General features: G+C 41.8%; 1 protein-coding gene across 1 annotated transcript in view; it reads right to left on the bottom strand.

Moving 5' to 3' along the window:
• Nucleotides 1-18,179, bottom strand: part of LOC120940886 (A-kinase anchor protein 7-like) — a 159,192-nt gene that overhangs the window by 68,792 nt on the left and 72,221 nt on the right. Inside the window, exon 4 of the mRNA XM_040353997.1 lies at nucleotides 6,699-6,835. Within this exon, the coding sequence (XP_040209931.1) occupies nucleotides 6,699-6,835 (137 nt within the window). The remainder of the gene's footprint in view (nucleotides 1-6,698; nucleotides 6,836-18,179) is intronic.

The following is an 18,179-nucleotide window of genomic DNA, read 5'->3' on the forward strand; positions in this document are numbered from 1 at the left end:
GAAGCCCTGGACAAAATCTGAATAGAACAGTATGTAAGGAGAGAAAAAAAAAAGACCTGCATACAGTAAATGTCCTTAGTATGCTGGCTCTACTGTTAGAAATTTGTTTTTAGGGTGAACCCCCGCCTTAAGATAACTTCTTTATTAACTTCAACTTTTCTTCACATATAACACTGACAATTTCCCAGCAGACAGTCCATGTACAAACACATGTTGAATAAAGTATAACAAATGGCGGTTCAACTGTTCAATCTTGTCATTCTACATAAAATGGTAGATATATTTCTATTTCTTTCTTCAGTATCTGTACTCTCACTTTAAGTTATTTAAACACTTTATGATCTCTCTGAGGCGTAATCAATAGTTTTTTAAGCGCTATATTGCTGTTTGCAGTTTGACCATTTGCTGTGATGTTTGGTGGAACTACAAGTGAGCACGTAACTAGTTAGTATACAGTTCTAATCACACTATTAACAATAGGAACATATATAAAATGTATTAAATACCTATTTTGGCCACTTGCTTCCATAAAAAAAAAAAACAGAAATCTAACTGGTGTTTGTCTGTTCAGTTCCTCTCTCTCTCTGGTGTAATGAATTCTAGCAGCTCTGCTAGGGAACATTCCAGACAGAATGGGTGTAAGGCTGGCTGTTATTGGCCAAAACTCCTGATGAGTCACAAAAGCTTAACTCTATGCTTTCGGGTTTCAATTCTGCTGTGTCATTGAGCTTAACTTTACAGTCACACAACAAATCGTAAAAGGCATATTCTCTCTTTTTGGTTCTGTGAACACAATATACAACTGTTACATGTTTTATCTCTCACATATGAGCATATGAACTGTATTAAGGTTATTAGCAGGTCTAGCTGTATATGCATGCAAGTCACATTAGCAACCTAGGACCAATCTTAGCTGGCCAGCTACAGGCTTCACAGAACAGCTGTATTTATACTGAGAATAAATTACACACAGGTGGACTCTATTTATTTATTAATTAAATGACTTCTGAAGGAAAATTGGTTTCACTATAGACTATGTGCCATGTCGCGAGTGGTAGTGTCTTTTGACATGAAATTCCTTATAAATAGCCAGAGTATCTTGGCACATCAGACAAAACACAGTGATTCCGTATTTCAATTAAGAAATATTCCGCTTTCCTCCTATCCTGGAAGTGGCTGCCCTTACTGTCAACTTTGTTTCTCTTGTTTACAGTTGCCATTTTAGAAATTGCTGCCCCCACTTGTAATTTGCCTTGATACCCCTTCTGTGGCCCCCAGGCTCTGCTCAGCCTCAGGGTAAGGATGAGCTCAGTATTTTAAATATATCTTTTAAATCTGGCTTGATTACTTCTGTGGCCCTCAAGCTCCGCTCAGGGAAAGGATGAAATATTTGTTTTATATATTTTTTTTATTCTCTTTATCTGGTGGGAAATCTGGCCCCCCACTTGTAATTTGCCCTTATCTCTTCTGTGGCCCCCAAGCTCCGATCAGGGCAAGGATGAGCTCGGTTTTTAAAATAAATATATTATATACTGTATATGTATATATATATATATATATATATATATATATATATATATATATATATATATATATATATATATATATAAAATTTTCTTTTTATATCCGTTTTGACTTACCGTATTTATCGGCCTATTGCGTGCACCGGCGTATAGCGCGCACCCCTGATCTGGACGTGAAATTCCTGATTTTTTTTATTATTACTTACAGTTTCGGTGTATTGCCCGGCGGCCTTGCCCGGTCTGAACGCCGCTGCCGACATATACCGAGCGCAGTACACTTGGGCACGCTCGGGCACGCTCGGCTCCTCTCACATAACCGCAAGGGAAGCCGAGCATGGCCGAGTGTACCCGAGTGTACTGCGCTTGGTATATGTCGGCGGCCGCGTTCAAACACAGCGCGGGAAGCGAGTTTTGGCATATATCGCGCACCCACGATTTTGCCCTGATTTTAAGGGCAAAAAAGTGTGCGGTATACAGCGATAAATACGGTATCTTATTATCCCCGATCTCCAAGCACCTCTTAATGCAAGGATGACCTTGGGCGCGTTCACAAGTCTATGTGGCCAAGCCCGCTAGGATGCTGACAGCTCGTAGCGCCGCTGCCAATCACAGGCACTGAGACACAGAACTTTGCAGCTGTGTACTGGGAAATGTCTTAGTGCCCGTTATTGGCACTGTGAGCTGTCAGCTTCCAAATGGGCTTTGGAACACACCCCAGCAAGACACCCAAGCTCATCCTTACAGTGAAAGGCACTCAGTGATTTAGACAGGGGATAAGAGAATATCTATATATTTAAAAAAAAAACAAGCACATCCTTACCCTAAGCGGAGCTTGGGGGCCACAAAAGTGATAAAAGCAATTATTGCAAGTGGTGGCCATATAAAACCGAACCGCGGGCAGCAACTGGCCTGTGGGACAGACTTTGGACATGCCTGGTTTAGGCCACTATATATTCTGCTACATATAGTAATTAAATAAAATCACAATAAGCATATATTGATTAGGGACTTTTTTGTTCTGTTTTTACTATTAATGGCAGGAATTTTTTAGCGGAAATGCAACTTTGCGATGGACAAATCTGACCCTAAATGACACTTTTTGGTAACCAGTGACACAAATACAGTGATCAGTGCTAAAAAAATGCACTGATCACTGTATAAATGTCACTGACAGGGAAGAGGTTAACACTAGTGGTGATCAAAGGGTTAAGTGTTCCCTAGAGAGGTGCTTTCTAACTGTCAGGGGAAGGGCTCACTGGGAGTAGAGAGAAAACTAGGAACAGCTGATCTCTCTCTATTCCCCCTATCAGAACGGGGATCGGCCTTGTTTACGATCCCCGTTCTGCCTCTCTTTCCCACAATCACGGAGCGCAAAAGCCAGTGCACAAACCGTCGTTTTTGCACAGCCCAGCCAACTTGCCACAATATAACTGCAGCGGCTGGTCGGCAACTGGTTAAAAAGACACACTTCATTGAAACTGGAGAATAAGCGGTTTAACCTGCGTAGAGTGTTGTTTATTGTCAGAGCGGTGAGGACTCCTTTCCACAAGCAGAGGTAACAGCAGAGAGTGTCGCTAGTTTCAAAAAAACTTTCAGATGGGCATCTTAACGATCGCAATACACAAGGATATGACGTTTATAAACACACACCGCAGTTTGAACTGGATGTACTGGTGTTTTTATTCAACCTTAACAACCATGGGCCAGATCCTCAAAAGGGATACGCCGGCGTAACTGCCGTTACGCCGTCGTATCCCTGTGTCTAACTATGGAACTGATCCACAGAATCAGTTTTCCATAGTTAGGCAGAAGATCCGACATGTGTAAGGGACTTACACTGCCGGATCTTAGGATGCAGTACCGCATCCGCCGCTGGGGGCATTTCGTGTCGAAATGCCGCCTCGGGTATGCAAATTAGCACTTACGGAGATCCACGAAGCTTTTACGCTTCATTTTTTCTCCGTAAGTTTTAGTTTGCCAACGCAAAATTAGGGCTGCTTTTACAAAGTGTAAACTGTTTACACCTTGTAAAAACAGACCCTTCTGTCCAGCGACGCGATTTTTTTTTTTGTTTTGAATTTTTTTTTTTCACCGTATCTTTTTTTTTTCCCGACGCAACTTTATTGACCCCTCGCAATCCACAAAGCTCGGCGTAACGTAATTTCGCGCTATGCACGTCGGGAAAATGTCACGAGCATGCGCAATACGGCCGGCGCGGGAGCGCACCTAATTTAAATGGGAATCGCCCCCATGAAAAGAGGAACTCCTTGCGCTGGCGGAATTTAAGTTACACAGCCAAAAATTTCTAGGTAAGTGCTTTGTGGATCGGGCACTTAGGTAGAAATTTTAAGGCAGTGTAACTTAAAAGGGAAAAATTAAGTTACGCCGGATCTTTGTGGATTACCCCCCATGTATCTATGTAACTGCGGCCAGTATATAATTCCCGGGGGTAGGCATAGTGGTTAGAATGACGAAGGAGGCAAAAACGTGATCTGCTCCTGTGTCGTCGGCATCTGAGAGCTTCCTTGACAGTTTTGAGTCATTTGTGGTAGCTCCTCGATGGCTTGCCAATACCTCCGCATCGAGTCTTGCAGCAGATCTGTTATCTCATCGGCTCCAGCCTGGATTGGACTCCTCACTGGCAACCCCTCTTGGAGCTAGTTACATACCCATTTCCACTGGCATTTTGTAAGTGCAATTTTCCACCGTACAATTTTCAATTAATAAATGTGCTACAATATTGGTGGGTTGGCACCTCTCCATACCCTTCCCTTCTTCTATTGTGATGCTTAGGTTCCGAGCCCGCTCTAGGAGGCAGCCTTGCTTCTACCAGCGGTGTCAGCTACTGTCATTCACCTGTAGCTTATACCTACGCAATTAGCTTCCAAGTGTATTAACATACACATGTATCTAATTTTTACAGGCTTATTACTCATACGTTTTTTATATGCAGAGGCTGACAGCTCATTGATAAGAAACCCTTTATTTTATGTCAAATCAACCCTTCATACACCATTTAATTTTGATTGTATACAATTACCCTTTGTTTGCAGCTTTGAGAGTGTTAGGTTGTGTTTTGCTCCATTGCTTCTATAAAAACCTTCCCACTCAGTTGTTATGCATCAACATAATTTTTTCTAATATAAATGGCGCAACCCATAAATAATAGAATTTTGTACCAGCTGCCCCTTTAAGTGCGAATCACAAGATTATAAAAAACTGTTCAAAAGTAGGCGCTAGTACTCTATATTAATTCTTATAATGATTAGTGCTTATGTCCAAACTGTGTAATATTGTGAAATTAATACAAAATACCATATTAAAACTTCAAACAAAGTAATAACAAAGTTTGAAGTTTTAATATGGTATTCATATTAATTGCACAGTATTACACGGTTTGATATTTGTAGTCTGTGTAAGGTCACTAACAAAAGGACATAAGCACCAATCATAAGGATTTATATAGAATACTAGCGCCTACTCTATCTTTGAACGGTATCATAATGTCCATGCCCTGTGAGTTCACGCACAAAAAAAAAAAACATGATGAATAAGTGGACCTTCAACAGGTAAGCAGGACGACAGTACCATAGAGTAGATTAAGCGCCCGGATTCCGAGGTATCTCTAATGAAAAAGAAAGGGGAGGAAATTTTTTTTTTCTTTTTCTTGAAGATGGTTAAAGTGGAGTTCCACCCATAAATATAACATTACATCAGTAGTTTTAAAAAAATGTCATTAGTCCTTTAAGAATTTTTTTTTTTTTTAAGATGCCTTCAAAGTGTTGTTGCTAGGCAGAATAGTTAATCTTCCCTCTTCCTGCACCTAGGTGCTTTAGCTTCCTAACCTACACTGCACAGACTCCTGGGAATGTAGTGGGTGTAACTTTCCAGGAGTCTGTGCACTCCCCAGTCTCGAAGAATCATGTGACTTGGACAGTACAGGTGCTGAAACCCGATCTGAAACCTATTACACTGCTTGTGCAGCACTGAGCATGTGCGAGATCTGCAAGGCTGAAATCCAGGAAGTCATACAGTCTGGCTTCATGATGCCCACACTTAAGATGGCCCCAGTCAATTTCTATTTTATAAAGTGTCTAAATGCTTTAACAACCTAACAAAACAGACCTTAGTTTACAGACTAACTTTACTAGAATACATTAAGCTTGTGTATTACAGGGGCATTTATATTTAAAAAGTGAAATTGTGGCCGGAACTCCGCTTTAAGGAGAACATGTTGAGACCGCTAAGAATGGGGAAGGGAAAATGTATGCTTATTTTTATGTATATGTATGAAAGACGGAATGTTTCTGTAATAATGTTGAAATGAAAATCAATGAAGAGGATTTAAAAAAAAACACACACACACACACACACACACACACACACACACACACACAGGTATACAGGAGGTCTAAAAGAAACCAAACATTGTTTACTAAACATTTTTTTTGAATGTGCAGTTTGCTGAGGTGAGCTGCTGGAACTTTAAAAATCAATAAACATCATGTTATATGATCTAATGCCCTGTACACACAAGCGGAATTCCCGTCTGAAAAAACATCCACGAATTCCGCTCAAGCCTTCTCCTTGCATACACACGGTCACACAAAAGTTCGGTGAACTTTTGACTGCCAAGAACGCGGTGACGTAAACGAGTACGACGAGCCGAGAAAATTAAGTTCTATACTGCCGAGCATGCGTCGATTTGTTTCCGAGCATGCGTCGGAATTTAGCGTGTTGGGATTTGTACACACGATTGGAAATTCTGATTTGATTTTTTTTCCCCCCCAACGGGAAAATAGAGAACCTGCTCTATCTTTTTCCGGCAGTTTTTCCGTTGGAAAAAGTCTGATGGAGCATACACACGGTCGGGATTCCCGACCAAAAGCTCTCAACTGACTTTTTCAGACGGGAAAACCGATCGTGTGTACGGGGTATCTATCACTACTGCTCTGACACTCTATAGCATGTAGAGTTTCACAGTAGCCTCTCCCATATTTCCTGTAACATTGTATATTTGCCATCAGTGGAATAACAGGATGCAAAGCTAGTAATGAACATGTGTGTAAAGCACTGTAAAATTGCATATCAAACACCAAGTACTTTTTCTTTTTTTTTTTAGGAAAACAATATAAAACACCTTGTTAATGCCATATTGACTTGTGTCATTCTTACCTTCTCACTTCTTCTTCACCTTTCAGATGTGCTACTAAAATTGTGAGGTGTACTCGTTCCGATGGTATTAGGGCCTTTAGTAGTTTAGGTGCCTTTAAAAATATGTGTTCTTGAAGATCTTCAATCAAATCTAATATCTGCAGACAAAATAAATATTTATTTATACTGCAATTTTTTTTTTTCATTCGTTCAACTCAATTTCAATTCATCAATAGAAGCCCCAATATAGCTCCACTAGAAATAGAATATTTACACACAGTAATTATACTGTATAAATATATTTTTTATTGTGGGGTGCTGACTGGCAGAATTGTGAACAGTGTAAAAGTTACTTACCTACACATGGTAAAAGTCTTCAGGGGTTGTGTCTGTATAGAGGAAACATTTGTTGAGGAAAAACACGTTTTGAACAAAGTACAGTCCTGGGTCCTGGAGCCCGAGACTTTTTAGAGCTTTAAGCCTCGTACACACGGCCGAGGAACTCGACGTGCCAAACACATCGAGTTCCTCGGCCAGTTCAGCACTGAAGCCGCCGAGGAGCTCGGCGGGACGAGAGCTCCCATAGAACAACGAGGAAATAGAGAACATGTTCTCTATTTCCTCGCCGAGCTCCTCGTCGGCTTCCTCGGCCGAAAGTGTACACACGACCAGTTTCCTCGGCAGAATTCAGCCAGAAACTCGGTCGGAAGCTGAATTCTGCCGAGGAAACTGGTCGTGTGTACGAGGCCATAGTTGAAAAAACCTCCATTCCCAAGTTCACACCTTGCCTAGTAGCCAGAGCTCATTAGTCACTTATATTTATAGTTGCTTATTTGTGGTAGACTCTGCCTGCTTTTCAGCCTATTCTAGTCTTTTAAATAACCCCAAAGTATTTGAAAACTAGAAAATAAAAAAAGTGTTTATATGTTTCCTGCCTATATCTCTAAAGTTATTCTGTATAAAATGTGTTTATACTACTACAAAAAAAAAAACTTACAATAAATATGTAGTAAAAAGCAGACAGACTATTAAAGGGTCACTAAAGGAAAAACATTTTTTAGCCAAATAGCTTCCTTTACCTTACTGCAGTCCTGGTTTCATGTCCTCATTGTTCGTTTCTGCTCTGATGTTGCTGGAATTCTTCTCTGTTCTGGACACTTCCTGGTTGTCTGTTTCCTGATCACCACAGTACTGGGAGATTCTAGTTTCGTTTTCCTAACCATCTCTCTCTATGGCTCCGTCCAGCACAGAGGCATTAAATTACATGCAAAAACTAAGCTAGCTGCAAAAACGAAAGTGAAACTAGAGGCACATTATATGATTGATTTGTATCTATTTTTAATCGTTTTTAAAAGGAATCAGTTAACTATTATGTCTCTATACCCTGTAAACAGTCATTTCAGCAAAAAAAATAATGTTTTTCTTTAGTGACCCTTTAAGTGCCAGATAAATTCTAGGAAGCATGTTGTATAAAAATAAAATTACAATTTAAAAAAAAAAAATACTTCTTTCTAGTAAAACTAGCCTAGTGGCACATTAAATCCGAATATGAACTGATAGAATGAAATGAATACAACACAGACTACATGTTAGTTTTATTGTTAATGAATGCTTACAAGATCTTCCATAGCATATTCACTTATAAAATGGTATGCTCAACCAACTTTCCTGGCACTAAGAAAAAAAAAATCACAGTCTGCAACAGATTCTTGATAGTCGGAAAGCATTCACATGTAGTTATGGGTTAAAGCATTAATTAAAGCATTTTTTCTGCATGAAAAAGTTGTTACTAGCAATGGTATTTTCAGAACAGCCTTTGCCAAGACACAATTTTTTTCCACCTATTAGAAAAGTGTACATCCTTGTTTGGGATGAGATTAGGGTTCGGGTTGAATAGGAGTCTGAGCAAAACCCAATCTGTATCCAGTTCAGTCAACAGGCTAACAAATCAGGCATATTATTTAGGCTGCATGCCTGAATAAGGTTATTTAACCACTTACCCCCCGGACCATATTGCTGCCCAAAGACCAGAGTACTTTTTGCGATTCGGGACTGCGTCGCTTTAACAGACAATTGCGCGGTCGTGCGACGTGGCTCCCAAACAAAATTGGCGTCCTTTTTTTCCCACAAATAGAGCTTTCTTTTGGTGGTATTTGATCACCTCTGCGGTTTTTAGTTTTTGCGCTATAAACAAAAATAGAGCGACAATTTTGAAAAAAATGAATATTTTTTACATTTTGCTATAATAAATATCCCCCAAAAATATATAAAAAAAAACATTTTTTTTCCTCAGTTTAGGCCGATAAGTTTTCTTCTACATATTTTTCGTTGTATGAACCGAAGATCAGCATTTCCCCTGCTGACAGGACCGGGAGCTGTGTGTTTACACACACAGCTCCCGGTCCCCGCTCTGTACCGAGCGATCGCGTGTGCCCGGCGGCGATCGCGCCCGCCGGGCACACGCACGGGAGTCGGCGCGCGCGCACCCCTAGTGGCGGCTGGGAGAGAGGACGTCATATTACGTGCTCTCGCCCAGCAGAGCCACCTTGTGGACGTATAATGACGGTGCGCCGTCGGCAAGTGGTTAATGAATGTTTAGGGGGAGAAATAGCTTACGGTTGAGGCTTGAATGCTCATGCAGTTTTTGTAAGAGAGTCCACATACCTTTGGCCATTTTCTCTGTTCTTATGTGGATAAGCTGAGCATCGTCAGCTAGCAAGCTTATAGTCGTTTTTGCCGGTCTATCTTTAACCACTTCCATACAGGGCACTTACGCACCTTCCTGCCCAAGCCAATTTTCAGCTTTCAGCACTGTCGCACTTTGAATGGCAATTGCGCGGTCATGCTACACTGTACCCAAACAAAATTGGCGTCCTTTTTTCCCCACAAATAGAGCTTTCTTTTGGTGGTATTTGATCACCTCTGTGATTTTTTTTGTTTGCGCAACAACTAAAAAAAGACTGAAAATTTTGAAAAAAAAAAAAACAGTTTTTATTTTTTTCTGTTAATTTTTTTGTAAATAAGTAAGTTTTCTCTTTCAATTACGGGCACTGATATGGAGGCACTGATGAGATGGCACTGATGGACATCGATGAGGTAGTACTGACGGGCACAAATAAGGTGGCACTGATTGGCGGCGCTGGTATGCGGCACTGATGGGCACACATAGGTGGCACTGATGGGCCCACATAGGCGGCACTGATGGGCACTCATGGGCGGCACTGATGGGCACTCATGGGCGGCACTGATGGGCACTCATGGGCGGCACTGATGGGTAGCACTAATGGATACTTATGGGTGGCACAGATGGGCACTGATAGGTGGGCACTGGGCATGGATGGGCACTGTGGGGTGGCACTGATGGACACTGTGGGGTGGCACTGATAGACACTGTGGGGTGGCACTGATGGACACTGGGGTGGCACTGATGGACACTGTGGGGTGGCACTGATGGACACTGTGGGGCAGCACCTATGTTGCCATTCAGTGCCCATTTGTGGGCACTGATTGGCATCTTTTTTTTTTATGTGTTTTTTTTATGTTTTTTTTTTCTGACTTTTTTTTTGGGGGGGGGGGGCTTTTTTTTTTACAGTTTGCCCTTCCCTGGTGGTCCAGTGTGGCGATCCGAGGGGGGGCTGCGCTGATAAACAATTAGCGCGAACCCCCCGTCAGGAGAGCCGCCGATAGGCTCTCCTCTACTCGCATCTGTCAGACGCGAGTGAGGAAGAGCCGTCAACGGCTCTTCCTGTTTACATCGTGATCAGCCGTGGTTGGACACGGCTGATCACGTGGTAAAGAGTCTCCGTGAGAGACTCTTTACTGAGATCGGTGTTGCGGGGTGTCAGACTGACACCCCGCAACAATGATCGCCGCGATGCGCGCCCCCGGGGTCGCGCAGTGGCTCAGAATCCTGAGGACGTCATATGACGTCCAGTCAGGATTGTACAACCACTTTGTTGATGTCAATATGTCATTGGCGGGCGGCAAGTGGTTAATGTTCCATTCCTCCATCTTTCTGTTTGTGGTCCTGTCTGTAATCAGCACTTGCCACAAGGCATCCTTGCTGAGAAACATTTCTAGCTTTAAAATCCACAGGTGGTAATTGGCATTGCTCAACTTTGCAATTGCAAACTTCACATCTGAACTGCTTGTCATCTTTCAGTAGTTTCTATACACATACTCAATGATTTTCTCCAATGCCTGGGTGCCCTGGGCCCATACCCAAAACCTGTTGGCAGGGTGTTGAATTATGCACTGGAATCTTCTTGTATACAGCAATACGCTTTACTTTCATGGAGGATTGCAGTAGATATATTTACATCATGGAAACAGGAACAGGAAACTAAACACAAACAAGTGCATTGAACATAGATAGACAATACATCCTGTTAGATCATAGAATACATACTATAACACTACAGCGACACCTGCTGCATAGATAATTATAATGCTTATAGTATATAGTTCACAGTACTTTATATTACATGCCGTTGTCCTCCCAACAAATCTGTGTTAAATTTAAATTAGCGTGGATTGCAAAGCTGCTGCTGTAGTATTTGATCTGAAGGACCTTAAAAATGTATATGTATATATATATATATATATATATATATATATATATATATATATATATATACACACACACACATACATAATATATATATATATATATATATATATATATTTATATATATATATCTCTCAAAGTGAACCAAGAACTGCTTCTATACTAAACTCAAGTATTGGTGTTTTTTACAGCTATATTATTCAGTATATGGTTACTTCAAAAGTGCATATACATCTGTGTACTAATAATAAATATTATTGTTTAAAGTGCCCGTGCAAAAAAGCCCCAATTCATATAGTCCATAAGTGCAAAGTGCATATACTAATGAGTCCTTCAACTCACCACTCACCAACAGTTAAGATCAAATTGGCATGTAGGTATCCTGATATGATGTAGATGGATAGGACAATTCTCTCCTCTGATTATAGGGTCCTCAGCGATATATTATATTCGTGGCATAAGGTTCAACAAAAAGAGAAATCTCCATAGCATAATTATTTAAAGTTTAAAAACAATTGCAAATCCACAAAACGAATTACAAAAGGAACAATTCAAGCATGTGTATGGAGTCAGATTGCCACTTCGGCATACATTTCAATTTCCGGAAATGACATCACTACTTGTCCCCGATTGAAAGGTTGTAGGGGGACCCCCTATGCCGTTTTTTCGGCTTAGGGGGGGGCTCTCCTTACAACCAATAACAGACCTAAGGGCCCGGTATGCTCCTGAGGGGGAACCCATGCCGGATTTTTATTTAAAATCCGGCGGGGACTTCCCCCTCAGGATTCATAACAAACGCCGCACACGTGTAGAATTGGCGGGAATCCAAGTCGGATCTCCCGTCGCTTCTATGACGCGCTTGCTGGGATGTGCTGTCACTATTCCAGTGAGTGCGAGATCTCGGCACCATGTCGCCGAGAATCAGCGCGATGCTGTCGTGCTAAAAACACAATGGGGCTTATTTACTAAAGGCAAATCCACTTTGCACTACAAGTGCACTTGGAAGTGCAGTCGCTGTAGATCTGAGGGGGACGTGCAAGGAAAATAAAAAACAGAATTTTTGCTTGTACATGATTGGATAATAAAATTAGCAGAGCTTCTCCTCATTTCCGTGCTTCCCCTCAGATCTACAGCGACTGCACTTGCAGTGCACTTGTAGTGCAAAGTGTATTTTCCTTTAGTAAATCAACCCCTATATCACAAACACCTACTGTACAATCCTGTTTGGTACATAAACTCCTGAAGAAGCTGCACATTTGGCAAAACATGACAAGATTACTACATCTGCTGTAACATTTAACTTAAACTTAGACCTCGTGGGGTCTCAATGATCCTAAGAAAGGTGAGAAATCAGCCCAGGACTACACGGGAGGAGCTGGTCAATGACCTGAAAAGAGCTGGGACCACCGTTTCCAAGGTTACTGTTGGTAATACACTAAGACGTCATGGTTTGAAATCATGCATGGCACGGAAGGTTCCCCTGCTTAAACCAGCACATGTCAAGGCCCGTCTTAAGTTTGCCAATGACCATTTGGATGATCCAGAGGAGTCATGGGAGAAAGTCATGTGGTCAGATAAGACCAAAATAGAACTTTTTGGTCATAATTCCACTAACCGTGTTTGGAGGAAGAAGAATGATGAGTACCATCCCAAGAACACCATCCCTACTGTGAAGCATGGGGGTGGTAGCATCATGCTTTGGGGGTGTTTTTCTGCACATGGGACAGGGCGACTGCACTGTATTAAGGAGAGGATGACCGGGGCCATGTATTGCGAGATTTTGGGCAACAACCTCCTTCCCTCAGTTAGAGCTTTGAAGATGGGTCGAGGCTGGGTCTTCCAACATGACAATGACCCGAAGCACACAGCCAGGATAACCAAGGAGTGGCTCTGTAAGAAGCATATCAAGGTTCTGGCGTGGCCTAGCCAGTCTCCAGACCTAAACCCAATAGAGAATCTTTGGAGGGAGCTCAAACTCTGTGTTTCTCAGCGACAGCCCAGAAACCTGACTGATCTAGAGAAGATCTGTGTGGAGGAGTGGGCCAAAATCCCTCCTCCAGTGTGTGCAAAGCTGGTGAAAAACTACAAGAAACGTTTGACCTCTGTAATTGCAAACAAAGGCTACTGTACCAAATATTAACATTAATTTTCTCAGGTGTTCAAATACTTATTTGCAGCTGTATCATACAAATAAATAGTTAAAAAAAATCATACATTGTGATTTCTGGATTTTTTTTTTGATTATGTCTCTCACAGTGGACATGCACCTACGATAACAATTTCAGACCCCTCCATGATTTCCAAGTGGGAGAACTTGCAAAATAGCAGGGTGTTCAAATACTTATTTTCCTCACTGTATACACCCAGTCGGTTATTGTGGTATAACCCTATTTTAACTGAATCAATAAAATAAAAAAATGTTAACTTTTAAACAATCGTGTGGTAATTTGCACCTTTAAAGTTCCTTCTTTTTTGTATCAATGTGTTTAAAGCCAAACTCCAACTCACACTGCAGTCACACAAACAGTTACAGCAACAGTCCCCCCCCCCCCCTTGGGATAAAGGTTTTACATGAATAAATAAAAGCTGGTATATTTGCAGGACAGCTTTTTCTGTTGTAAAGCAACAGACTTATTGGCCGGATCACCAGGTGAAAAATGCAGCCTTCACATCCAATAATTGGTAACCTGCTATATAATAAAAACATTTGCTTTTGGGTTTAATACAGTTTTAATTACAATGTAATTTCTATGCAGTAAAACAGACTGCAATTACTGCATTCAGACCAATGAAAAAGTATCTTCAGAATTCTGTAGTAATTAAAACTAATAAAAAAAAAAAAAAAAAAAAAAAAGGAGTGCAGATCGTAGACTATGGGGGTTATTTACTAAAGGCAAATTCACTTTGCACTACAAGTGCAAAGTGCACTTGAAATTGCACTGAAAGTGCACTTGGAAGTTCAGTCGCTGTAGATCCAAGGGGAACATGCAAGGAGAATAAAAAACAGCATTTTAGCTTGCACATGATTGGATAATAAAATCAGCAGAGCTTCCCCTCATTTCAGATCTTCCCCTCAGATTTTCAGCGACTGCACTTCCAAGTGCACTTTGCACTTGTATTGCAACATGGATTTGCCTTTCGTAAATAACCCCCTATGTATTTGGTTATTTTAGCTATAACCAATAGCTATAACCAATTTTTATTTTTTCCCCGCTTGGTAGATTTATGCTCTATGGCCCAGATTCACAGAGAGCAGGCGCAAATTACGCCGCCGAGTAACCAATGTACGCTACGCCAACGCAGTGCAGACAGGCAAGCAATGCATCCAGCAAGCTATTGCACCCAACGCTGCGCCAGCGTGGCGTGGGATTCAAAGGCGTATACCGGCGTAGGTGGAAGTGGGCGTGACCCATGCAAATGAGGCTTGACCCCATTCAAATGATGGGCCGAGCGCCAGACAGATACCTATCACGAACTGCGCATGCGCCGTGACGTGGACGCATCCCCCTGCGCATGCTCACAACCACTGCCTAAACTACGCCGGATCACTGCGTAGGGCGTTAACGTAACCTACGCCAAGCCAGACACACGTCTAACGTGAAATACGATGGCTTGTGTTCCCTGGTGCAGACCTTTGCATGTCTGCTGCTGGGTTGCACCTCCTTTATGGGGAATAACTTTACGCCGGACATACAACTTACGCGCACCCTGCGTCGGGCGCACGCAGGTTTGTGAATCGCCGTATTTCCCTCATTTGCATGTTTGAATGGCTAATCAATGGGAGCAGCACCATGCTTCCAGCCTAAATGTACGCCCACCCTACGCCGGCGTAAGCAAGATACGTCGGCGGGGTGTAGCCTGGTTTTAGGCGCATATCTGTTTGTGGGTCTGGCGCACAGATACGACGGCGCACATTTGCACTTACGTCGGCGTAACTTAATATACGTCGGCGCAAGTGCTTTGTGAATCTGGGCCTAGGTGTCTTGCTGACCCTTGTCACTCGAATTTAAAACCGAAGACAAATGCGATTTGCATATTACCATGGCAGATCTAACACGTTGGTTTGTTGTGAAATTAATTGAACCTGTTTTTTTATTGTGTTGTATAGGGAGTCAAGAAAATTCAGGCCCTTCTTGCCCGTTCAGAACATTTCACACTGCACAACAAAGTTTTAATGCATTTAGGTTGCAAGAGGTAATGTTATCCATGTTCTTTTATCTGGCAACTTTCCTGTTTAGAATGTTAGTTTTCTTTATATGAAGATTTTTTTGTGTGTGAAATGCTTTAGATTTGAATAGGAAGGATGCCACTGAGCACAGTATAAAATGATGTGTCTTATATTACAAAAATTGGAATGAATGTAAATAGCAAATAATTGTGTGCATATTATCATCATCATCATCTGGCAGAGTTGAGCCCAGAATTAAAATAGTTGCCCTTTAAAAAGAAAACAAAAACACAAAAGACGAGTATACTCAAAATGTACGCCGTCAAGGAAAACAAATAATGAAGCTTTGGACGTTAATATTTGGGCCTTCTAAAATGTATTAATCCAGCAGATGGTGCTAGAAATATACTTCCAGATAGAAATAATAATGATACAGAAAGACAACTAAATAAAAAGACCAAGTTAATTCATGTGAAAATACCATTTACAGTGAAAGTATATGTAAACTAAAAAATGTCATACGATGCAGTCTGTCACTAGTATTAACAGAGCAGGATTTGTTATATCATTGTAACCACATTTCCACCAGAGCCTGGTTCATCAGGTTTGACACACATTAAAATGTACATTTCAGGCATGAAAATTTGTTGAAACCCCAAACATAATATATTTTCTGAAAAAAGATATGACAGAAAATGAAGACATCAGTGGAGATATGGAACATATGTAATCGCAATCTCCGTTTTTGTACGCAAGTGCACATGCCGCATGTGTTTATGTGCTCATGTGTATATAAAAAGGGGCACTTTTTGGTGTTTTTTATTTTATTTATGATGTGTTATTTTATTACATTTGATATTATTGCCATCACATAGGCAGACATCCTGACCTGCAAAACTAATTTCAGGGAGGTTTCAAACTAATTTCAGGGAGGTTTCAAACTAATTTCAGATAGGTGACGCTTCGCGTTGGCGCCCTCCCGCCAATAAAATGCAGCCTGACCAGTGTCAATTAAAGCGGAGCTCCACCCTATTTCAAAACAATAGCTTAATACTATTGTGCAAGCGAATCAAGTTAAAAATGGAAAGTTTTTATTTTTTGTGTACAGTACCTTTGTTATCAGCATTTGTCACTCAGCTTCCTGTCTGTGTGATGTGCTGGTAGTCTGCAGGTAGTGTGTCATGTCTTGTACCCGCAATGTCTCCTGGGAGCTTTTCTCATTGCTCCCAGGATTCATTGCGGAGGCTTCCTCTGAGTTATTGCAGGATTTCCTAAAGCGCGACGCAGCTGTTTTATGACATCAGGCTCCACATCACAGATTGCTCCGAAAGTGACATTCCGTTGCCGCCATCTTGCTACTCCCAACACTCCTGCACAGTAATGATAAAGTGAGAAGGGGGCAAGCGGTGTAGCAAAACTGGCGGCGATGGGACGTCACTTCCAGAGCAATCTGTGATAGGAGAGCCGAATAAGACGAGACACCGCCCTTTTTGATGGAAACCTCGGAAGTTGACGTCCCTGCTCGAAGCAAGGAAATGAGTGCTTGTGGGCTTCACAGTGCCCACAAGCAAAATGGAAACATTTGTTCTTATTAATCCAGAGTGGGGACACTAATACAGGAAGTGCATTACTGGCCAGATCACCAGATGAAAAAAAAAGCCTAAGAAAAAAAAAAAAAGAAGAAAATGAATGCAGCCACAACATCTAAGGGTTGGTAAACTGCAATATATTTCATTTTGTTTTTGGGTTTAATACCACTTTATAAATTAGACAGCATTCGGCCTCCAACATCAACATGATGATGGAGTTTGTACAAAAGTGTATCTTCATTTAGGTGTGCCTAGGGCAACATCGTGTCTAACTATAGCCCTGGTGGTGTGCCGGCCTTCTGGTATGTAAGCAGCTTCTCTCTAGAGCTCCGGACCACATCAAGATCCTACATTAATCTGACCAGCCCAAGGCTTGTTTCTACCACCTCAAACTGCTTGGATCGCTTTCCAGACATTTCAGGACAATATCCTCTACAGACGCCCACTGAAAGGCTCTCCCGCTTTGCCCACGAGACCAGCCAAGATGGTGCCCAAGACACACAGGAACTGCTGCTCTCCCCTGCTGCTGAAGGAGAGCCAGAGTGGGTGGATGCTACAAATCCTTTGGCTATCCCGATAGCCTCTCCCTCGGCGTAGTCGACCCCAGAAGCCTTGGGTACTAAGGTAGGAGAGCCGTCTCTCTCACAAATCATGGAGGCCATCAAGTCCTGCCACGCTTCCTTCTCCATGCAAATAGAGACCCTCCGCATAGACTATGTTGTTCTAAAAGATGATGTGCATAAATTCCGGCACGAGTAACTAATGCAGAGAAACGCATTAGTGCAATGGAAGATGATCTCAACCCCATGAACCACAAGTCCCAGAAGGCTAAACTGGGGGACATAAAAGACAGACTCCACCAAAATAACCTCTGGTTCCTGGGTTTCCTGGAGGGGTCAGAGGGAAATTCTTACTTACATAGCTAAAGCAAACCTTTGGAGAAAAGAGTTTCATCTGTTCGCCATTGAACTAGCCAACCAAGAGGACACCCAAGACCACTATTGTCACGTTTTCTATACTTCAGGGATAAAGAAACCATCCTACACGGTGCTAAATGAAATATCCAAACTGCTTTACAACAACCAACCACATTACCATCTTCCCCAATTTCTCTGCTGCAACGCAGAAACAACATGCAGCATTCCAGAGTGTAAAACAATGCCTACGTGATCGTAGTC

The sequence above is a fragment of the Rana temporaria genome, chromosome 5 (genome assembly GCF_905171775.1).
Source record: "Rana temporaria chromosome 5, aRanTem1.1, whole genome shotgun sequence".
Classification (NCBI taxonomy): Eukaryota; Metazoa; Chordata; class Amphibia; order Anura; family Ranidae; genus Rana; species Rana temporaria.